The sequence below is a fragment of the Procambarus clarkii genome, chromosome 43 (genome assembly GCF_040958095.1).
Source record: "Procambarus clarkii isolate CNS0578487 chromosome 43, FALCON_Pclarkii_2.0, whole genome shotgun sequence".
Taxonomy (NCBI): Eukaryota; Metazoa; Arthropoda; class Malacostraca; order Decapoda; family Cambaridae; genus Procambarus; species Procambarus clarkii.
The window spans coordinates 19,219,227-19,243,766 of record NC_091192.1 but is presented as its reverse complement, the minus strand read 5'-3'; the positions used below and the strand labels follow the sequence as shown (position 1 = coordinate 19,243,766).

Below are 24,540 nucleotides of genomic sequence, written 5' to 3'. Positions count from 1 at the left end.
TATAGCAAGTCAATATTGGAGTTGTAAATTTAGCCGCTAACAAATGACTCTTTCCTAAGGTGTAATATTGAGCATTTTTCATAAATATAAGCTAGACATTTATTTATTTATTTATATTGTAAGTTTGTACATTAAGCAAGGTAAGGTATTCTGATTACATTGATTCATGTGAATTTACAATAAGGACGTCTTAACTCATGGCTTAGAAAGTAGTCGAGGTTATTATAAGTCAATTATGACTCATAAACAAATTAAACAAAAGTTTATTTATTATTTGACTAGGACGTTATGGACCCAACAACAGGTTCTTTGAACCCAACTGGATCTCATTTTGGGCTTGGAAACATTCTCGGGTTCACGAGGCTGTCCAGCAATTTACACCAAACACATTTTGTTTGCTTGGATACTCTCTCTCTTTAATTTACGAAACAGTCGCTTGTACCAGACTTGTTGAGGCTGTTGTGCATGTGTAGGTGTAGCTGGAGTGTTGCCTCACTGGTGTGTTGTTGTCCCTGCCCGCAGGCCACTTCCTGGGGAACCACACGGTGCTGGACGTGGTGCGCTCGGCGGGCCTCGTCGTCCAACACGTCGCTCCCGAGACCAGGATTAAGAGGTACAAACTCCTATCCCAGCCTGCCTTTCCCATCCTGCTGTGACAGTTCCCACCCCACCCACCCACCCCCTATTCTCGTCTTGGACTGATCCATCTAGCCTCCCCAGTCTTGACCTGACCCATATCCCCCATTCCACCTACAATCTCCCCTTGGTCAGACACTCCCCCCCCCCCCCCCCGTTCATCCCCTGGTCTCCTCCACCCCCATCCTCATCCTAGCCTCACCCATCTCGCACCTTCTCACCCATTCCACTCTTGCCTCGTCCATTCCATGCCTTATACCATTCCATCCTTCCAATAACTTCACTTCGACCAGTTTCATCGTACCATTGTCTCATTCTTATCTGACTCATAATATCAAGACTCATCCTGATTTACCCAATCCGTTAATGCACCTCATTTCCTTTCAGATGCTTCGTTAACACCCCCCCAAGGGGGGGGGGGTGTTAACGGTGTTAACAAGGGGCCTCGTAGCCTGGTGGATAGCGCGCAGGACTCGTAATTCTGTGGCGCGGGTTCGATTCCCGCACGAGGCAGAAACAAATGGGCAAAGTTTCTTTCACCCTGAATGCCCCTGTTACCTAGCAGTAAATAGGTACCTGGGAGTTAGTCAGCTGTCACGGGCTGCTTCCTGGGGGTGGAGGCCTGGTCGAGGACCGGACCGCGGGGACACTAAAGCCCCGAAATCATCTCAAGATAACCTCAAGATAACCCCCCCCCCACAAGCTCATTCTTACTACCCATCTATCCTTATTCTTTAATGCATCCACCCACTACCCACCCACGAACACGTATGTGCTCCTGTCATTCATCATTCCTGTGATATTCTTTTCTATTTTGATTTATAAATTGTATGGCTGCACTGGGCCATACATTGTCTATAATACGTCATTCATGTTTATGGGGACAGGAAGCCTGTACTTAGGTTTCCAGTCCCCTCCCCCCCCCCCTAGGGCGTTTTGGCGATTGTTTGCACACTGCGAAATGCAAACAATCTTACACTTTATGCATACAGCTTGTGAGAGCCTTGGTCTTCTAAGTAACGCTGCTACAAGTAAGGTATTTAACAGACAAATTGGCAATCGCAAAAGTGGACCACGAAAACTAAGAGATGCATAACATACCAATAGACTATGTCTCTTCTTTCAAATACCTTGGTGTCTCTGTCCCTTGTACCTCAACTGCAGTCAATAAGTTACATCAATAAAGTTACATCAATACATCAATAAGTTACAATGTGTGTGTGTGGTGTGGGAAAAAAAAAAAAAAAGTAGTTAGTAAACAGTTGATTGACAGTTGAGAGGCGGGCCGAAAGAGCAAAGCTCAACCCCCGCAAAAACACAACTAGTAAACATCAACAGTGTAGAGACAGACTCAAGGCTCTCAAAACTGTAGTGGGTACAGCCCGAAATACGGTGTTAATATTAGAATAGCAAGAATGATGTATTTAGCATATATAAGGTCTCTGATAGACTATCATGCACCAGCTTTGGTCCTTCAAAATGGCAAAAGTATTGATAGACTGGAAAAAATGCAAAATGAAGCACTCAGAATTATACTTGGCTGTCCTATAACCATAAAAGTCTATTGTTCATCACAATGAAATGTGTGAAGTAAAACATGTTTATGGGGCAAGTAACAACATCAGTAGACTAACAGACGTTGTCACAGCTCGAATAAGACTTGGCTACAAGTATCTCTGGCACTTGGGCTTGTATAGGGATCTAGATGAAGTAAAGTGTAAAGTGTGTGGGCAAAGTCAGGGACACACACACTTGAGCATTATATCTTGGACTGTAATAAAACTGAGCCATTTGGAGTTAAATGTAAACTCACGCTGTATGAAATGGTAAACCATCTTATTACTAAGGATAAAATATCTGAACTCCTTGCACTGTATCCATATATCGCCTCCAGTAGATAAACGACATATGAGATTAAGAAACAAGTAGTGTATTGTGAAGACTAATACTAACTAACAGCAGCTCCCCTATGACTGTAATATTTCCATAACTTAAACAATTACGTATTAGCGACAAGACCTACCATTAATGTATAATGATTAACTGTAAATACATAGCTATTGAAATGGAACATTCTCTGTAACTAGCAGACATTATAATTATAAGATGTGAAGGATAAATGTAATTGTTAATGTAATAATCTCTGTTGAGAACTGATAAAGACCTTTTGTGCCCTCTGTAATGCTTTTTTGCGCTACCGCTCACAGGGTGAGTATGGGGTGCACAATAAACCACCGCTCACAGGATGAGTATGGGGTGCACAATAAACCACCACTCACAGGATGAGTATGGGGTGCACAATAAACCACCGCTCACAGGATGAGTATGGGGTGCACAATAAACCACCGCTCACAGGGTGAGTATGGGGTGCACAATAAACCACCGCTCACAGGATGAGTATGGGGTGCACAATAAACCACCGCTCACAGGATGAGTATGGGGTGCACAATAAACCACCGCTCACAGGATGAGTATGGGGTGCACAATAAACCACCGCTCACAGGATGAGTATGGGGTGCACAATAAACTACTGCTCACAAGATGAGTATGGGGTGCACAATAAACCATCGCTCACAAGATGAGTATGGGGTGCACAATAAACCATCGCTCACAAGATGAGTATGGGGTGCACAATAAACCACCACTCACAGGGTGAGTATGGGGTGCACAATAAACTACCGCTCACAGGATGAGTATGGGGTGCACAATAAACTACCGCTCACAGGGTGAGTATGGGGTGCACAATAAACTACCGCTCACAGGATGAGTATGGGGTGCACAATAAACTACCGCTCACAGGGTGAGTATGGGGTGCACAATAAACCACCACTCACAGGGTGAGTATGGGGTGCACAATAAACTACCGCTCACAGGATGAGTATGGGGTGCACAATAAACTACCGCTCACAGGGTGAGTATGGGGTGCACAATAAACTACCGCTCACAGGATGAGTATGGGGTGCACAATAAACTACCGCTCACAGGATGAGTATGGGGTGCACAATAAACCACCGCTCACAGGATGAGTATGGGGTGCACAATAACCTACCGCTCACAGGGTGAGTATGGGGTGCACAATAAACTACCGCTCACAGGATGAGTATGGGGTGCACAATAAACTACCGCTCACAGGGTGAGTATGGGGTGCACAATAAACTACCGCTCACAGGATGAGTATGGGGTGCACAATAAACTACCGCTCACAGGATGAGTATGGGGTGCACAATAAACCACCGCTCACAGGATGAGTATGGGGTGCACAATAACCTACCGCTCACAGGGTGAGTATGGGGTGCACAATAAACTACCGCTCACAGGATGAGTATGGGGTGCACAATAAACTACCGCTCACAGGGTGAGTATGGGGTGCACAATAAACTACCGCTCACAGGGTGAGTATGGGGTGCACAATAAACTACCGCTCACAGGATGAGTATGGGGTGCACAATAAACTACCGCTCACAGGATGAGTATGGGGTGCACAATAAACTACCGCTCACAGGGTGAGTATGGGGTGCACAATAAACTACCGCTCACAGGGTGAGTATGGGGTGCACAATAAACTACCGCTCACAGGGTGAGTATGGGGTGCACAATAAACTACCGCTCACAGGGTGAGTATGGGGTGCACAATAAACTACCGCTCACAGGATGAGTATGGGGTGCACAATAAACTACCGCTCACAGGATGAGTATGGGGTGCACAATAAACTACCGCTCACAGGGTGAGTATGGGGTGCACAATAAACTACCGCTCACAGGGTGAGTATGGGGTGCACAATAAACTACCGCTCACAGGGTGAGTATGGGGTGCACAATAAACTACCGCTTACAGGGTGAGTATGGGGTGCACAATAAACTACCGCTCACAGGGTGAGTATGGGGTGCACAATAAACTACCGCTCACAGGGTGAGTATGGGGTGCACAATAAACTACCGCTCACAGGATGAGTATGGGGTGCACAATAAACTACCGCTCACAGGGTGAGTATGGGGTGCACAATAAACTACCGCTCAGGGTGAGTATGGGGTGCACAATAAACTGGCCGCCTCCGTCTGCAACAATAAAAAGTCAATCAAGGGCGGCGCCCTGGACCAATTACTGACCTTCCCCAGGGTGCAGCCTCAATTATTGTCTCCCTCCCGGGTACCTATTTTACTGCTAGGTGGACATAGGCATCAGGAGAAAGGAAATGTAGCCAGTTGTTTCTGGTGTGACCGGATATTGAACGGGTGACTTGATTGTATACCGAGGATGTAGACCACTGTGATACAGGACCCATACTCTATAAGAGCCCCCCCTAGTACCATCTATAATTCTGTCTGACTTTTGCCTGTTTGCAATACTCTTTCAGTTCTTGTATAAATTTAACTTGTTCTTTGCAGACACAAACGGCGGAGAGGACACCGGGGAGGAATAGTGCCGGAGCCATCAGTGCTGAAGGACTTCTTAACGTCCAGCACACTAGATGCTCAGCAACAACATGATCCAGCCTTTGCCAAGTGAGTTGATTTACGTTTCTTACAGAACAGTAGACCAGGATTCTCCAGGGCACCGGTCACCACCCAGTACTGGGCTCTATGGGGCCTCTCTAACCTTTGCCACTGCTGCCCACGGGGGATGGGGTGGCATGATAAATGAACTAAACTATAACGTTCCATTTCATGTGTCAGTACATTAAGAATCAGACGCAAATAATCAACTTTTGTCATAGTTTTGAATGTGTTTCATTGACGAGTTGTGTGTGACATTTGATTTTCGACGCCACAAGAGAGAAACAGACTTAGAGTGCAGATGTTTCGCGTGTACATTGTCATCGAGTAACCACACGCGGCTCAGTAGCAAGCAACAGGCACAATCAAAAGTTAAATCTTCAAATAATTCATTTTATGATGTATATAGAACCAGTGAAGAGCAGAGGTGCCATAGGCACAATCAGAGAACACTGTATAAACATCAGAGGTCCGCGGTTGTTCAACACCCTCCCAGTAAGCATAAGAAATATTGCCGGAACAACAGTGGACATCTTCAAGAGGAAACTAGATTTATTCCTCCAAGGAGTGCCGGACCAACTGGGCTGTGGTGGGTATGTGGGCCTGCGGGCCGCTCCGAGCAACAGCCTGGTGGACCAAACTCTCACAAGTCAAGCCTGGCCTCGGGTCGGGCTTGGGGAGTAGAAGAACTCCCAGAACCCCATCAACCAGGTATCAACCAGGTATATTTTATTAATTATAACAAATATCCATAATATATTACTTCAAATTAAAAAAAATCGAAATTCAAATGTTTACTCAGGTAAAGTATATACATACAAGGGGTGATACAAATATTGATGGATTTATAGATAGAGCTAGTACATACAAGCCTAAAGCCACTATTACGCAAAGCGTTTCGGGCAGGAAAAACACTGAAGACTAAAACTTAATACTAATGAGTCAAAAGCCTTAAATTACCTGACCTGTTATGTTGCTTTATATTACATGCCAAACAGTTTCAAATTAAGTTCAAAAATATCATGTCGGCAATGATTTTTGTCGTCTTATGTTGAACTTTCTCAAACATTAGTTTAGTTAGTTCAGTTTATTTATTATGCACCCCATACCCATCCTGTGGGCGGTAGTGGAAAGGGTTACAGAGGCACATAATGGGCTCAGGGACTGAACCCCACAATTCATTTAGCTAAGCAAGTTACAATCTTGATGAGCTAGTTACAAATCTTAATACACATCGTCACATCAACAATGGGCTCGAGACCAACCACAAGTACAGTTTCTAAATTAAGCAACTGACATGTTGAGAGCTAGTGTCACAATTGATATGTTTGTCCTGCACACCGCCCCCCATCCAGTGGGCAGCGGTGGATAGGTTACAATCACTTTTAGTTACTACCTACAGTTAGCAAACTGGGAATATTTGGCCAAGACTTCTGGCAGCATTTCATTTTGAATAAAATATTGACACATCGCTGGAACATTGGTTATAGAATTGTCTCTGAATTCACGTATCTTTTCGCACTCCATCACATAGTGACGGAGGGTGTGCGAATAATTTTGTTGACACAGTTTACATTTGGTCAGGTCTACATCAGCAGATAATGAGAATTCCCAGAGATACTTGTAACCGAGTCTAAGCCGAGCAGTAGTAACATCTAGCCGTAACTGCCAAAACTGTGTTGTTTTAAAATATACCCAGAAAAGATCATCAAGGCAAATGGGGGGGGGTGGGCGTTCGACAAGCCCCGGGTTTCCTGTCCTCGTCGAGGACACTAGGGTTAGTGGCCCTCAGGTAAAAACTAGAGAAACTGCTGACCAGGAGAACATGCAACAAATCTTTTATTGCCTGAATCCACACAAAACGTCTAAATCGTTTGGGCCACTTGAAGTTGTTAAATATTTAAGTGGTTCCAGGCGAGAGAGATAAGTAACAGGTTTAGATTTCGAAAATATTAGAGGGACTTATTAAAAATCTGCACACGGAAATAACTCACTTTTATTCAGAGTTAGCTGAGAAATTTGGATTTGCTCCGTCAGGTTGTATGTACATAGATACCCATTGTATGTTCTTGTATTTCCAGTAAAGCGTAATATTTTACAGTACAGAACTGCACATACATGCGTTAATGATAGTTTGGTGTAATGCAATTTTTTGGCCCTGGATGCATCTAGTTTTTTCCATAAGGTTACCACCAAAATTCTTGTGCATCTCTTTGTTACAAAGGTGTCTTGGACTGCATCCCTACGTATAAATCAATTGAATACTATTCCTATACTGTAATTGCCCATTGATACTAATGCAGTCTTATGTCTTTATTACCTGAACAAAACTACTTTTCTTGCAAAGGTGTCTCATGTGTTCTGGTCGAGGTTGTGTGCAAACTCATAACTTTTCATGAAAAGTATGTCATAAGTGAAGCTGTCTTTATTTATCAATTTACCAGGCTTCTGACATTAGTGTAGAACCCATTTAAACTCCTGACATTGTTCCTAGGGAGCTGAGAGATTGCTCTTGCATTCTGCACATTAATATTTCGTACATAGTCACTGGGTGAAGGACTACGTCCTCTCCTCCATCCACTATCACCACCACCTCTCCTCTCCTCATCTTTACCTTTGAATCTTTGTATGAATGTGTTTCTTATCTCTTTTAGTGTGCCTGTCTTTTTTTTTTTTTTTTGCTATATTACTGTAGGGTCTGAGGAGAGGTTTATACCCTTCAAGATCTATTAGTGTGTGTGTGTACTGTTGTACAGTGTACTGTATATTTGCAGGTTTCTGTCGGAGCAAACAGCAGGACACCGACACCGTGGGATACCCACCACTAGTGAACCCTCCAGGAAACATGCACAGTTTAATGACCTCTGGGTCAGAATAGACCCGCAGCCTCCAGAGTAAGTTCTGGTCCTGACTTGTGATATAACACTGTTTTATATCTTCATTTTATTCTAGTGTCATCGTAGATCTAAGAACAGTACAGTACAGTCTATCATTATAAGGTAACATGCATTTTGATTTAATAACTTTGGACTAGAATTGTTTCTCAATGTATTGTATTTATTAGGTGCCTATTTGGTATTAGCAAGGGTTTATTTTTGGGCCTACCCAGTTTTAGGTCTATATCAGTGACACTGATTAAAATATTTTGTGTCATCCATGTCTTAAGATTTGAGGTTAAAAATGTAATACAGTATATGGAAAAGTGGGATGTGAAGAGTGCATTAATTACTGGCATATGAAGAGGTGTGAACAAACTACACGAACGTTCAGAGTCTGGCAAGTGATGTATAGCTAAAGTCTGACTATATATTGTGAACAACAAGGCATAATTACCGCTCACGTATTAAAAATACAACCTTGCTGTCTGGGGGAAAAAGGCAATGTATCATGGCATTAATAGTTGACCAATCTTTTAAGTAGTAAGTTGAAATAATAAAAATAACTCTAGGTCTTTGAACACACCTTGGTGTATAACAAGGATATAATGAGTCAACTTTACACAACCTTCCAAGCCTCCACCTTGACTGTTTTATTCCTACGTGTAGACAATATTCACATAGACCTCACATTACTTACCAAATAAGGCACAACATTTGACGATATTGGCTATGTACAACTGGTGAACAATCTTGCAGAGCCACTAACACACACACCATTTTTGGCAAGTCTTAAGGCTTACAAATTATTTGTGGTACATGTACATTGAAATTTTATAGTGATTTATAAATCACTATAAACCTAAATGTACAGTTAAACCTAAATGTACAGTTAAACCTAAATATAGTCATACTATACTTAAAACTAGTGATAAAGGTATATATTGAAGTGATAAAGGTATATATTGAGAATTATCACATTTGGAAGTTAACAGAAGTACAATACTGTAAAGTATATTTTACATGAATTGAAGCTAGTGGACAATTAGAAATGATACCTAGGAGCCAGGATCCACCAGTCACTGGAAGTTGCACAACAAGTGGGAGCTGCAGTAAAAAAAAAAAAGTCAATCAAACTCTAGGAATAATCAAAAGAACCCCACCTGGACCACTGATCCAAGCATGGAGACCTCATCTTTAGGAGGACATATAGTATCTGCTTTAGAGATGGTTCAACACAGAGTGAAAAAATCATCCCAGAACTAAGTCTACTCTCATTCTAGAAACAATTAAGAGCCACAGAACACTCAACACTGCAAACCAGACATGACAGGGTTAATCTTATCAAGACTTAAAATACAGTACTAAAAAAAATGAAGGATATTAATCTAGAACCCCCTGTTTAAAAGGTCAAAAGTAACACATACAAGAGGCAACAGCTTCAAGCTCAACAAGTCTTATGTAGGACAGAAAACAGGAGATGCTTTTTCACCCATAGAACTGCATACCCACCAAACCTATAAATGCCAAGACGTTACTTCAATTCAAAATTCCATTGGAAAAAATCTAAAGAAAAATTAAGGGGGGGCGGAGCCTTTGAAAAGCAACTGGCTTCCTGTCGTCGAGGCCACTAGAGAGATGGGAAACGAACTATCAGGGGAAATCAGCAAGCTATTACGACTATATAGCACTTGGAAGGGATCAGGATAAGGATTTGTGATGGGACGGAGGAAAAAATGGTGCCCAACCACTTGGACAGGGATCAGGATAAGGATTTGTGATGGGACGGAGGAAGGAATGGTGCCCAACCACATGGACTGTCGGGGATTGAACGCTGACCTGCATGAAGCTAGAGAGATGGTGGCCCTCAGGTATATTCCAGTAAATTTTTAAATAAAATAGTACTAGGTGAAATATAGGCATAAGGTTCTTGGGAAGATGTTATTTGACAATGTTGCTTGAGAAACAAGAGTATGTAGGCTTGCAGCTGTGTATAAATTAGGTGCTTGTTTGTTTTGCTTTTGAAGTCCCAGTGGTGAAATGGTAACACACTCGCCCTGCGCTTCGCGTGCGGTTTGGCGTAGGCTCGTATCCTGCCTGGGGAGGATTAACTAGGCGCCAATCTTAGCTGTGTGCTTCTGTTCGCCCAGCAGTGAATGGGTACCTGCTTGTTAAACGGCTTGGCGTGGATCATATTCCGGGGAACATAGGATTAACGACTTGCCCGAAACGCTGTGTGCGCCAGTGGCTGTACAAGAACGTAACAACTCTTGTATATATAAATAAATAAATAAATAAATAAATAAATAAATAAATAAAAAATTGGGATATGGCTAAATTGGGATTGTACCCACTCGCCTCAATTATGAGCTGAGAGGCCTGTGAGGACATAAACAACTGTGCTGCAAGATCCTCGTGAACTAAAATCATTACGAATGGTCATTGAATAGCATAGTCTTAGCTCTTATTCACACAGATCACCACCGTAGTGCTCGCCGTTGGAGGAAAAATGTTCTTATGGCCTTTGTATGTTTATTGTAATGAATTACATTATTATTATGTATAATTATACTGTGGTGCGTCCGGAAGTATGAATATAGATGTTTGCCCTGCATCTCGAATTTTCTGCTATAAGATTCAAAGAAAATTGTAAATATTTCATGGTAAACTAAAATAAATATTAATGGCTCACACGCAATAAAATAATAATAATAATAATTTATTATCATTATTATTATTATAAGCCGAACCAGGCTTTCACACAAGTCCTCCCCCCCATGCACTCTGGCTTTTCAGTCTAGGAATTCTACCTCGAACGCTTCTCTTCAACGCACAAAGATAGGTATTTTACAAATAGGTATTTTATTTTTTACTTAGTATTTCAAATAGGTATTTATATTTTATTTTATGGTAAAATACAATTTACAACAGGTATTTTATTTTTCATATATTTGCTTGTGTGCAATCTTGTCACATGTTCCTGCGTAGTGGTGGGGAGAGGGGAGCTGGACCCGGACTCACGAAGCAGTTACGCAAGCACTTACGAACCTGCAGATCTTTTCTCAATCTTTGGCGGCTTTGTTTACAATTATTAAAGAGTTAATGAGCTCCGAAGCATCAGGAGGCTGTTTATAACAATAATAACAGTTGATTGGGAATGATTGATAGATAAAGATTAAGCCACGCAAAAGGTGGCACGGGCATGAATAGCCCGTAAGTGGTGGCCCTTTGGAGCCATTACCAGTACCATTAGCTGATACTGGAGATCTGTGGAGGTGCGACTGCACCCTGCGTGACGGGAGATGTCTCCCCCGTGGATGACTTTTGATTGGCAAGTTGTCATGCTTGTAAACTGTTTAATAAATGTAACCAAAGCCGTCAAAGATTGAGGAAAGATGTACACGTTCGTAAATGCTTGCGTAACTGCTTCGTGAATCCGGGTCCTGGTTGACAAATTGGAAGGAAGTATAATAGTAGATGAAAGCAGAAGTGTGGTGGTGTAGATGAAGGCAGGAGTGTGGTTTGTAGATGAAGGCAGAAGTGTGGTGGTGTAGATGAAGGCAGAAGTGTGGTGGTGTAGATGAAGGCAGAAGTGTGGTGGTGTAGATGAAGGCAGAAGTGTGGTGGTGTAGATGAAGGCAGTAGTGTGGTGGTGTAGATGAAGGCAGAAGTGTGGTGGTGTAGATGAAGGCAGTAGTGTGGTGGTGTAGATGAAGGCAGAAGTGTGGTGGTGTAGATGAAGGCAGAAGTGTGGTGGTGTAGATGAAGGCAGAAGTGTGGTGGTGTAGATGAGGGCAGAAGTGTGGTGGTGTAAATGAAGGCAGAAGTGTGGTGGTGTAGATGAAGGCAGAAGTGTGGTGGTGTAGATGAAGGCAGAAGTGTTGTGGTGTAGATGAAGGCAGAAGTGTGGTTTGTAGATGAAGGCAGAAGTGTGGTGGTGTAGATGAAGGCAGAAGTGTGGTGGTGTAGATGAAGGCAGAAGTGTGGTGGTGTAGATGAAGGCAGTAGTGTGGTGGTGTAGATGAGGGCAGAAGTGTGGTGGTGTAGATGAGGGCAGAAGTGTGGTGGTGTAGATGAGGGCAGGACTGTGGTGGTGTAGATGAAGGCAGTAGTGTGGTGGTGTAGATGGGGGGGGAGGGCTGAGTGAGGTCTGTATACACAGCCTACTACCGTGCTGTACCTGTCAAGTTATACCTTAGCTATTCTGACGTTTGAATTATTCAACGAATCTGGCCTTAAGAGTGTGGCTGGAGGTGGTCTCCATAACTTCTTTCATTACATTCCACTTGTTGACCATCTATACCAAGGTATGAATATTTTCTTACATTTCTTCGACTCACTTGCATTTTCAGCGTCCTCTTATGTCCTTTTTTTTATCCTATGCCTTTATATATAGAGGATGTCCTTGTCCGTCTTGTGTATTACATGTCAGTATCTTGTATATTGTGAGCATATTCCCTCTGTTCTGTTCATGTTGTTAGATCTAGTACTAACTTATCCTCACATAGGTGCCATAGGCACAATCAGAGAGCACTGAACATCAATGGTCCACTGTTGTTCAGTATCCTGCCAGCAAGTATAGGATATGTTATCTGAACAAGCGTGGATATCTTCAAGAAAAAATTGGATAGTTTTCTTCCAAAAAGTGGTGGACCAACCAGGCTGTGGTGGATATGTGGGTTTGCCGGCCGCTCCAAGCAAGAGCCTGTTGGACCAAGCCTTTTTTATTTTATTTTTTTTTATGTATTTATATATATACAAGAGTTCTTACATTCTTGTACAGCCACTAGTACGCGTAGCGTTTTGGGCAAGTCCTTAATCCTAATTTTCCATGAAATACGGCCCGCAGAATCGTTTAACAACCAGGTACCCAGTCACTGCTGGGTAAACAGAGGCTACAGTTAAGGATTGGCGCCAAGTAAGTCGTCCCCGGCCAGGATACGAACCCAGGCCAAAACGCTTGCGCTTTGGCCTGGGTTCAATTACTCATTGAACTCATTACTAATTACTCATTACTAATTACTCATATAGTAATTACACAGTTCAGCATACCTTAGCCCATGAGGGCGAAAGTCAGCGTGAGAGTGGCAGGCGCCGGGTGACGGTTGGCGGGGCCGCGCAGCCTAGGCCACACTTCCGGGCACTGTGGTTACAAGTTCTTACCACAGTCTTCTAAATGTTCTCCCCCCCCCCGCCCCTCACAGTGATGGTCTCCCCCCCCCCCCGCCCCTCACAGTGATGGTCTCCCTCTCCCCGCCCCTCACAGTGATGGTCTCCTCCCCCCGCCCCTCACAGTGATGGTCTCCCCCCCCCCCCGCCCCTCACAGTGATGGTCTCCCTCTCCCCGCCCCTCACAGTGATGGTCTCCTCCCCCCGCCCCTCACAGTGATGGTCGCCCTCCCCCCGCCCCTCACAGTGATGGTCTCCTCCCCCCGCCCCTCACAGTGATGGTCGCCCTCCCCCCGCCCCTCACAGTGATGGTCTCCTCCCCCCGCCCCTCACAGTGATGGTCTCCCCCCCCCCCGCCCCTCACAGTGATGGTCTCCTCCCCCCGCCCCTCACAGTGATGGTCTCCCCCCCCCGCCCCTCACAGTGATGGTCGCCCTCCCCCCGCCCCTCACAGTGATGGTCTCCTCCCCCCGCCCCTCACAGTGATGGTCTCCTCCCCCCGCCCCTCACAGTGATGGTCTCCTCCCCCCGCCCCTCACAGTGATGGTCTCCTCCCCCCGCCCCTCACAGTGATGGTCTCCCTCTCCCCGCCCCTCACAGTGATGGTCTCCCTCTCCCCGCCCCTCATAGTGATGGTCTCCTCCCCCCGCCCCTCACAGTGATGGTCTCCTCCCCCCGCCCCTCACAGTGATGGTCTCCCTCTCCCCGCCCCTCACAGTGATGGTCTCCCTCTCCCCGCCCCTCACAGTGATGGTCTCCTCCCCCCCGCCCCCTCACAGTGATGGTCTCCTCTCCCCGCCCCTCACAGTGATGGTCTCCTCCCCCCGCCCCTCACAGTGATGGTCTCCTCCCCCCGCCCCTCACAGTGATGGTCTCCCTCTCCCCGCCCCTCACAGTGATGGTCTCCCTCTCCCCGCCCCTCACAGTGATGGTCTCCTCCCCCCGCCCCTCACAGTGATGGTCTCCTCCCCCCGCCCCTCACAGTGATGGTCTCCCTCTCCCCGCCCCTCACAGTGATGGTCTCCTCCCCCCGCCCCTCACAGTGATGGTCTCCCTCTCCCCGCCCCTCACAGTGATGGTCTCCTCCCCCCGCCCCTCACAGTGATGGTCTCCTCCCCCCGCCCCTCACAGTGATGGTCTCCCTCTCCCCGCCCTCACAGTGATGGTCTCCTCCCCCCGCCCCTCACAGTGATGGTCTCCCTCTCCCGCCCCTCACAGTGATGGTCTCCTCCCCCCGCCCCTCACAGTGATGGTCTCCTCCCCCCGCCCCTCACAGTGATGGTCTCCCTTCCCCCGCCCCTCACAGTGATGGTCTCCTCCCCCCGCCCCTCACAGTGATGGTCTCCTCCCCCCCCCGCCCCTCACAGTGATGGTCTCCTCCCCCCGCCCCTCACAGTGATGGTCTCCTCCCCCCGCCCCTCACAGTGATGGTCTCCTCCCCCCGCCCCTCACAGTGATGGTCTCCTCCCCCTCGTGGGAGTGTGGCTAGTGACCCCATGGTGTGGCTAGTGACCCCATGGTGTGGCTAGTGACCCCATAGTGTGGCTAGTGACCCCATGGTGTGGCTAGTGACCCCATGGTGTGGCTAGTGACCCCATGGTGTGGCTAGTGACCCCATGGTGTGGCTAGTGACCCCATGGTGTGGGTAGTGACCCCATAGTGTGGCTAGTGACCCCGTGGTGTGGCTAGTGACCCCGTGGTGTGGCTAGTGACCCCATGGTGTGGCTAGTGACCCCATGGTGTGGCTAGTGACCCCATGGTGTGGCTAGTGACCCCATGGTGTGGCTAGTGACCCCATGGTGTGGCTAGTGACCCCATAGTGTGACTAGGGGTGCCCATAGTGTGGCTAGTGGCCCCATGGTGTGGCTAGTGACCCCATAGTGTGACTAGGGGTGCCCATGGTGTGGCTAGTGACCCCATGGTGTGGCTAGTTACCCCATGGTGTGGCTAGTGACCCCATGGTGTGGCTAGTGACCCCATGGTGTGGCTAGTGACCCCATAGTGTGACTAGGGGTGCCCATAGTGTGGCTAGTGACCCCATAGTGTGACTAGGGGTGCCCATAGTGTGGCTAGTGACCCCATGGTGTGGCTAGTAACCCCATAGTGTGGCTAGTGACCCCATGGTGTGGCTAGGGGTGCACATAGTGTGGCTAGTGACCCCATGGTGTGGCTAGTAACCCCATAGTGTGGCTTGTGACCCCATGGTGTGGCTAGTGACCCCATGGTGTGACTAGTGACCCCATGGTGTGACTAGTGACCCCATGGTGTGGCTAGTGACCCCATGGTGTGGCTAGTGACCCCATAGTGTGACTAGGGGTGCCCATAGTGTGGCTAGTGACCCCATGGTGTGGCTAGTGACCCCATGGTGTGGCTAGTAACCCCATAGTGTGGCTAGTGACCCCATAGTGTGGCTAGGGGTGCCCATAGTGTGGCTAGTGACCCCATGGTGTGGCTAGTAACCCCATAGTGTGGCTAGTGACCCCATGGTGTGGCTAGTGACCCCATGGTGTGACTAGGGGTGCCCATAGTGTGGCTAGTGACCCCATGGTGTGGCTAGTGACCCCATAGTGTGACTAGGGGTGCCCATAGTGTGGCCAGCAGCAGAGGAGTGAGAGCGTAGCTTTTAGAGAGGTTAAGGCTGCGGTGGGCAGCGTTTGAGAGTGAAATCTGGGATGGGAGAGGCGGGGCGGGGGTCCATCTTCTGTAAGTTAGTATGATAATTAAGGGAGAGGGTGTGAGGTAATTAATAGGGTCAGACTTAAGTTCTCGGCGACGCTGGTGGGCGAGACTTATCACGCCGTCATTGTCCCCCCTATTGTCATCACTACCGGCCGCTCCCACCACATGAAGCAATTACCTGCTCGGCCCCTCTCCCTCCCTCCCTCTCCCTCTCCCTCTCTCTCTCTCTCTCTCTCTCTCTCTCTCTCTCTCTCTCTCTCTCTCTCTCTCTCTCTCTCTCTCTCTCTCTCTCTGGGTAGCCTCATCCATCTGGGTAGGTTGATTATCCGCCCGGACAGAGTTTAAGCCTATCAATTTCATGTGCCTTGACTTAAGGACTATATAACTAAGATATTCATCTCATTTAATAAACACAATTATTTAAATTGAAAGATACTCGAGTGTCAATTCTAACTCTGCTATCTTGTCCTGTGTCTAGTAAGGTGGTCGAGTGCGTTACTAGTGGGCGGCTTGTTTATGAATAGAATATTATTTTATTGGGAAACCACTTAGTTAGGCTAGGCAAGCTTGACTACCTGGACACCTGGTCTAGTTACCACCATTACCCTTTCCCTCTTCCTGTGCGGTCTGGGTCCCTCTGTAGCCAGTAGCATTAGTGGAGTTGGCAGCAATTACAGTACGAGTACAGGTACACAAGTACTAGGAACATCCAGGTAAAAGAGGTATACACAAACATAAGTGTAGGTAAGATTGTTATTGTCCTTGATTGGGTTGTTATACTATGACTAGCATGCACAAAGTGTGACTAGCTCACCCATAGTATGACTAGTGTAACTCGCAAGTTCTGAACTAATGTATAATGCACTGAATACCCATCCTGTGAGTGAACCCCATTAATATCCTGTGGTTCGTAGTGGACCCTATACCCATCCTGTGGGTCGTGGTGGACCCTATACCCATCCTGTGGGTCGTGGTGGACCCACTCGCTGGGTTTAATGTTACCAGATTGGGCAATTTTTGAGAGCCCTGCGCTCCCAATTTTTTTTATTTTACTACTTGCGACTTTTTGGGCTACTTGAAAAGCAAGTTGGGCTAATTTGGGCTACTAATGTTAAACTCAATGATGATTATTTACGCTTTTATAATGTAATGTCTACAAATCCCATCCGCATCGCTTCTTACTCTTGTGATAAATATGTTGCAGGATAACTATTTTCAGTGTACTCTGATCCCGCCAATAAGCTATAATTTCACATTTATCAAACCAATGTTAATTGATTTTGAAAGGATGAATTTACTTTATCAAAATGAAGATCAGTGTAGCCTTCACACTGACTTAGAAAATTTCACTCTTGAAATGCTCAGAAGAATCATTCATCTTGATCATGCAAAGCTTAATGTTAATTTGGACTATATTTAGATATCTGTCCCTGAAGAATGTGGACTTTGTTTACGAAGTTTCTACACTTCTGGCCACTTACAGACAAATTAATTTTATTGGCCAGAAAAAGTTTAAAAATATTCAAGAAAGATGCTATAATTTTTTAGTGAAAGCTTGTAAAGAGCTTTCTCGTATTCCTAGCAATGGTAAAACTTTCAAAAAGGTGAAAAATCTGTCGCCTATCATATGCCTTAGCCACACACGGCCACCATTTTCAGAACTTCCATTAGCACTAACTGATCAATCTAAGCCTAGAGAAATTTGAAAGTCAGTGACGCCTACTGTTAACCATTGACTGGTCCAACATTTGTGAGGGACAAATTCCAACATCTGGACCGTCATTCTAGACCAAGACAATAACTGTCAAGAACGCTGCTGGCGACCCCATACTGATTGATCTCGCTGAGTTTACATTGAAAATATACAGCTTACCAATCACCAATGTCCTGGTTGAACGGGTATTTTTAGAGAGAGTAATATCTGTGAAAACTAAACTGAGAAATTGAATGGGACTTGAGTGTTTGACACCAATCTTGAGAATCAAAACATATCTTGAAGAAAACGAAACTTGGTACTCATCATTTGAACCACTCATGACAATGCTTAAATGCGAGTCTGCATTATTCAAGTACGAGATTGTGGAGACAGACGAAGATCTTCTTGATAATCTTCAACTGTGAAGACGATGAAGGACTCTACACCCATTATGCGTCATACAGCAAATATTTATATATCTACAAGAAGGTACATTGGGTTCATGAGGGTACATAGCATTGATGTTTTTTACATTCTTTTAAAGCCACTAACACTCACAGCGTTTCGGGCAGGTCCTTAATCTAACAATTTTAAGTAGGCAATTTCTAGCAAAATTGGGAAATGTTAACAGGTAAAATGTTAATATTGGTAAGCTATCCTATTATCACATTTTTGTATTATATATATAGGACGAGATAATAAAATCATTAAAATCGTGTAGCATACTCTATTAAAATATATTACTCCGAAAATCGTAATGGTAACTAAACAATAAATTGGGCTACTCTTATTAAAATTTGGTAGTTTTAGACCGGCAGCTCGCTACTTTCAGCTTCTCGGATCTGGCAACCCTGGGCCGCCTGGGTTGTAAACTGTGGCCGCCTCTCCCCAATAACAATGGCCTGTTATTCTTTAATAATAAACTGTAGCAAAGCTTGCCTTTTATAGTCAGAATATACAGGGCGGGGCGTGCTATAGCTCACTGTTATTCTTCTGCGAGCTAGGGCGTTACTAGTGGAGTTATTAAGTACGTTTACAACAATATCACTGTTTGATGTTTTGTACATGTTAATAACCTTTATGATGCTCACTAAAATAAGTATAGTTTATCATATACTTTCGTATGGAAGTTTTTTAATGAACTGTTGTTGGACCAGACCCTACGACCAGCACGCGTCGGACTACCTGGAGGACACGACGAGCGTGTCAGTGGACCCCCGGGACGAGGAGCTGGTGCGGGAGTCCCTGCGGGTGTGGTATGGCCTCCCCACCATGCCTGCCAGCGCCGCCGCCGCCACCACACTACACCTCTCCTACATTCTTCTACCTCTCCTCCTCCTAGGCCTGCTCCAGTCCTTCTGGCCGGGCCAACCTTACATTCGGTGAGTATTTTTTGTTTAGCTTTTTTGGCTTACTCTTATTATGAGGAGGACTGATCTTATACAGAGTTTGTATTCATTATTTTCAGCTACTCCATTCACCCTGCCCAGGTAGACCTTCCCAAGGGTAATGTTACCTGCTTTCCAGCGTTATCTGTGGTAGGACGGTGTTCTGACGACGACCCAGATCGGGAGTCCAGGGATGTTCTAAATACGGACGTGTCTTGACATGTGTCCTTGCACTTACATTCAGGAATAACTCAAACACTTGTAAACCCAATTAAATATTTATTATAACCTTCAACAGCACCTTGTAATAAGGGATGATTCAAGGGGTTAGGGACAAGTTCTCCGGATAATCGCCTTCGTCCTATGTAGTCAAATTAAACAACATTAATAACTTGCAAGTAAAATAATTAAATTTAGACATTTACTTAAAAGGAGTATTACCCCACAATGATATTATATATGAGATTAGCTTTCATACATTTTACCCTGCTTGATGGGGTTCTGGGAGTTTTTTTACTCCCTAAGCCCAGCCCGAGGCCAGGCTTGGGTTGTGATAGCTTGGTCCACTAGGCTGTTGGTTGGAGCGGCCCGCAGGGCCACATATCTACCACAATCCGGTTGGTTCAGCACTCCTTAAAGAAAACTATCTAGTTTTCTCTTTGTGTCCACGGTTGTTCGGGCAATATTTCTTGTACCAACTGGAAGGATGTTGAACAACCGTGGACAGTGTTTATACTGTGTTCAGAATACTAGCAGTAAGCAAGTTTAGACTGAAAGGAGAAAAGTATTTATATTAGTATAAGTTAACCTCTTTTTATACTCTGTGTTAATGCAATATATCCATTACCTCGCGATGCGTTCCACGAGTATAATAGATCACAGTATCTTACCTTTGATGACGCTATGCATGTATACATGTCACTAGCTCCAAGGGCAAGAACAACGAAAGCTTTCCACTAATAGGAAGATTTCCAAGTTGTGTCCGTAGGGAAAGATCCATCATCTTTTAAGTTGTTCAACAGCCAGTTCCTAAACTTGGTTCCTATGTATTCATAGTATAAGTTGACGCGATAGTAGAATGCGTATAATCATATAATCCGTCAGATTATACGTGGGCAGGAAGAAGAATCTTAGCACATTTGATGTTGGGTAGCATCACCAACTCGCTACAGTTGTACAGACGAGCAATATTGTAGAGGACTCGCTGGTGTTAACAGAACCAACCCTCCGCCAAGACTGCCCGACCCGCCACGTCGCTCCCGAAGTAAACTATCAGAGAGACAAAGTCAGTAATTGGGCAGCGAGCTCTTGACATGACTGGAGGGAGATGGCATTACCAGGTAATTGGCCAGTTTAATTACGTAGTTTCGTTAATATTAACACCAACTCCAGCCTATCAATAAATGTATAATTCCGGGGGTAGTATACATTGTTCTTGAACAGTCCTGTTCGATCCCAATACATATGGTAGCAGTAGCCTAAGCCACTCTATCCTTTTGAGATGTATCTTATTGTCTCTGTAAATGTACTTGAACTTGTCTTCAGTATTTTCCCAGATACACGACGTTCTTGTTGCTACAGTGTGCATTGAAAATGAAATAAATACACAAAGGTAGCTCAAGCTATTCTCACCCCGTTCACTACAACGTGTTCACATATTTACACATAACACAATCAACATATTACTGAACATTCTAGTTGATAAACATATACACTTCTACATGTACACAGGCACTAGTGTACTAAACGTGCCGACAGATACATACAAATACTTGTATAACTAAGTACAAGTACATAGACATAAATAACAATACTAGAGGCTACAAATAAACATTTAGACAAATTAATGAAAGTGTACAACTTTGGTGCAAAATTCTTGTCTCTCTCCAGACTGCCATCGATGTTTCCATTATGACACATCCGGGCTCTTTGTTCAGGAACAATCCTTATGTGTCTTCATACATCAATGAACGAGCTCTCGAAGACATAATAACGATAATATATTACGTCGGGAGACGGACAGCCAGTTTATACATATAATGCATGTTAGGCTTATATCGAGGTCCCCCCCCCAGGATGCATCCCCATAAGAAGTTGACTAACTCCTGGGTGAAATTATTTACTGCTAGGTGGACAGGGGCATTAGGTGATAGGAAACGCGCTCAACCCTTTCTGTTCCGCCCGGGATTCGAACCCGGAACTCTCGATTTTGAGTCGAGAACGAACTCTACTGTAATACCGGGACCCACAAAATATGTGAGGGTGAGGGACTCACTCTCACATAATTTATATAATCATTTAATTCCACATAATTTACACTTTTAATTCCACATAATTTACACATATATTCATCATCATTACCACCTGTCCCATATCCCCAATAGTATTTGTGCTTGAGCGTGTGTATACTGACGTCACTCCGAGCTGTAACTTGCTTAGCTAAAAGGGTTTTGGAGGTTCAGTCCTGAACCCATTATGGGCCTCTACATCACTTTCCACTACCGCCCATAGGATGGGTATGGGGCGCATAATAAATGACTACTAAAACTAAGTAGCTGAGTATGAACACGCAGAAGTGGTCTTGATTTGGGAGTAGACTGACATCGGGACCTTAAATAGTGTTATTGGGCATGATTAGGGTGACGGACACTGACAGTCACCGTAGACAGTGTTATGGACACCCGCGGGTGTCCATAACACTGTCTACGGTTGGGGCGCCCACCTGCGCTCCCACATATTGTCTTCTGCCACCCCTTACAAAAAAAAAAAAACATTTGCAAATGTAATTTTTTTAATCATTATTATACAACATAAGTTACAAACTTGGTTACATACAAGGTACAAAGTTATTTGTTACAGGCTCTCGAGTTCCTCAAGCTTCTCAGAAATACATACATATTCATTCTATCCTTTTGGTATACATATGATCTCAATGAACTTGTATACTTGGACGTGACCGTTATGAGATGGGAGATAGGGCGTGGACCTCGACTTAGTTATTATTATTAACATCTTTATTGACAAAATTAATTACAATTTTGCCTTATCTGAGGATTTTGATAGTCTTATTAAAGTGAGGATAATGCTGGTATTGGTGCTCTTAACACCTCCACCACACCGACATTTCGGGACATTCCAGGAATTCCAGTTTCACTCCTTGACATTAAATATTTCTAGTGCGCAGCTAACCATCTCGAAGTTGTGTTCGGTGGGGGGGGGGGGGGGAGGGGAAGGGGGTCAGCGGCCCAAGTGTGAGGGAGGGAGGAGTCGTACCTGGCGAGGGCGGTCAGGGAAGGGAGCGGGACATGAGTCAGCGTCTCGGTCCTAACTCTCCTTGGTGACCTCCCCCCTCCCCTCCCTTTGTCGGTCGAGGGGCCGAGGTTCATATTCCCGACAACAGTGAAAATCTGGATGACAGAAGGATGGGGGAAGAGGACACAGCCCAGCCTTTCTCTCTACGCCGATATAATCAACAGTTGCTGTTGTATACCACAGTAGCTTCCTGGACAAGCAGCCAGTGTGGCTAACTCGCCTTGGTACAACAATCAATGTCGCAGCGGCCCGTCCTGAACTCTGTTCCAAGTGATGGGTGGAAAGCCTTTGTTAAGATAGCCAGGAAACGAGGGACATTTTATCTGAATTTATACTAGGACCACCATCTCTATAGGATCGCCGGGCACAGGAAGCCGTCGGCTTGTCAAAGGACCCCCTCCCCCCCATTAATCCCCGATACATTTTTCCAGTTACATATTGTTGAACAAGTAATGTGAGGAGAAGGGAGGAGGGCGAGGAACCTCCTGAATATACTATTTAATTAACAATGCTGTAACGAAAAATGGTTTGCTCGAGTTAACTGTTGTGAAGCTGATGAAAGTTGTGCATCTTGCTTGCATGGCTCTCAACGGGCTAGCATAATAGAACACATTATGCATTTAGGTATTCTAATAAATGGGATTTAAATGTTTCATTTGTTACAAATGGTGGTACATTAAGCCCCACTCTCCCTAAACTTCGTGAAGAATGTTACCTGCGCTAGTCAAAACAAACTGCTTCACACCTGCCTGTTAATTCCTTGCACTTTACTTCAGGTGACCTCTGACCCAGCACACGTTACTCTTACGAACTCTCAGGACTAAGGTTATATATTTGACTTATTGAAGCAGTAATGAAAACTAAAAAGTACTAGACCTTATAACAATACCAACATGTTTGTTAATATAGATAATTGGATCAACGCTACGCGAACGTGTAGCTTGATGAGGTAACCAACCACACTATAGTATATTACGGGCTCACCTTAGCCCGTGCTACATGGACTCTTCGTTCTGAGTAGCTAACTCTAAAACAACAACAACTATAGTATATAGCGTGGTTAGTTTTTCTGACAATTTTTTCAGATAATAATTCCAAAAGGATATCCTAGGCTATTTGTACCCTCGTCTATAGTGCTGGATATGTTGGGTCATGCTTAACTAGCTCCTGCAACTGGGTTTGACCAGTAAACAGACGGGTGGCCGTGCAGTCTCTCCTTGGACTAGGGTGGACTGCCATAAGCCTAAGGCTGCCTGTCCCCGAAATCTGAACCAAACCTGTTTTCTCATACTCAGGGACAGGAACCTGTTAGGCTTATTCAAATGCCAAGGCCAACTACGTCTTCCCCAGGATGCAACCCACAACAGTTGCCTATCTCCCCGATACCTAAAAATTTCCCCAAAGGGCGAGGGGTATTGGGCAGCGTCACCTATTCTGTTGAGTGAATTTACCGCCGTTGCAGCCTGTACTTCCGGGGTACCTATTAACATAGGTTGCCTTTGTAGGTGAACAGAGGCATCACTTGAAAAGGAAACGCTTTGCTGGTCCTGCCGCTGGAAGTGAGCCGGGAACCATTCTGTCATGGCCGCGCCAACCTACCGACCAGGCGTGATGTTATGTAACTCCTGGCCGTCCAGGCGGAGCATCAAGGTCACCTCGTCTCCGCCCGCCACCCCCGAGGAACCCGCTCTCTTAACGCCAGACGAGACGTACTCCTCGACCTTAGGAAACACTCTCTCCCGTAGTCACCTACGTAAGATTATCCAGATAATTTCAATTTCTTTCTTTATTATGCACCTCATACCCATCGCGTGGGCAGTGGTGTAAAGGGTTACAGAGGCACATAATCGGTTCAAAAACTGAACCCTCTAGTTCGTTTAGCTAAGCAAATAACAATCTTTTGACGCTAGTTACACAATTTTGAATGTTATATATACATGTACACATACATACATATATATATATATGCATACACATATACAATCACCTACACAAATACACACATCAATAATCTGTTGTATCACAAGTGATTCAACAAGAGGCTCACCCAGACTATAGAGGTTTTATTTGGGTTGGAAGCTTACAATGGTATTTACAAGATTTGGGTTAGTAGCCTACACTGCTGGTATTTACAAAATACAAATGATGCAGACGACGACAACTGTGGATACCCAGACGGACGCTCCACGGACGACGACAACTGTGGACACCCAGACGGACGCTCCACGGACGACGACGCCTGTGGACACCCAGACGGGCGCTCCACGGACGACGACAACTGTGGACACCC

At 45.1% G+C, this 24,540-nt stretch overlaps 1 protein-coding gene and 1 long non-coding RNA gene across 2 annotated transcripts in view; one reads left to right on the top strand and one right to left on the bottom strand.

Moving 5' to 3' along the window:
- LOC123756038 (metalloprotease TIKI2-like) overlaps positions 1 to 24,540 on the top strand; it is a 127,829-nt gene that overhangs the window by 66,702 nt on the left and 36,587 nt on the right. Inside the window, exons 4-7 of the mRNA XM_069300081.1 lie at positions 523 to 613; positions 5,023 to 5,139; positions 7,905 to 8,024; positions 18,708 to 18,932. Of these exons, the coding sequence (XP_069156182.1) occupies positions 523 to 613; positions 5,023 to 5,139; positions 7,905 to 8,024; positions 18,708 to 18,932 (553 nt within the window). The remainder of the gene's footprint in view (positions 1 to 522; positions 614 to 5,022; positions 5,140 to 7,904; positions 8,025 to 18,707; positions 18,933 to 24,540) is intronic.
- Positions 19,620 to 20,290, bottom strand: LOC138350007 (uncharacterized). Its single transcript, XR_011221978.1, has 2 exons — positions 19,829 to 20,290; positions 19,620 to 19,708 (listed from the first exon to the last, which is right to left on the bottom strand). It is a non-coding gene; the product is annotated as an uncharacterized lncRNA (long non-coding RNA).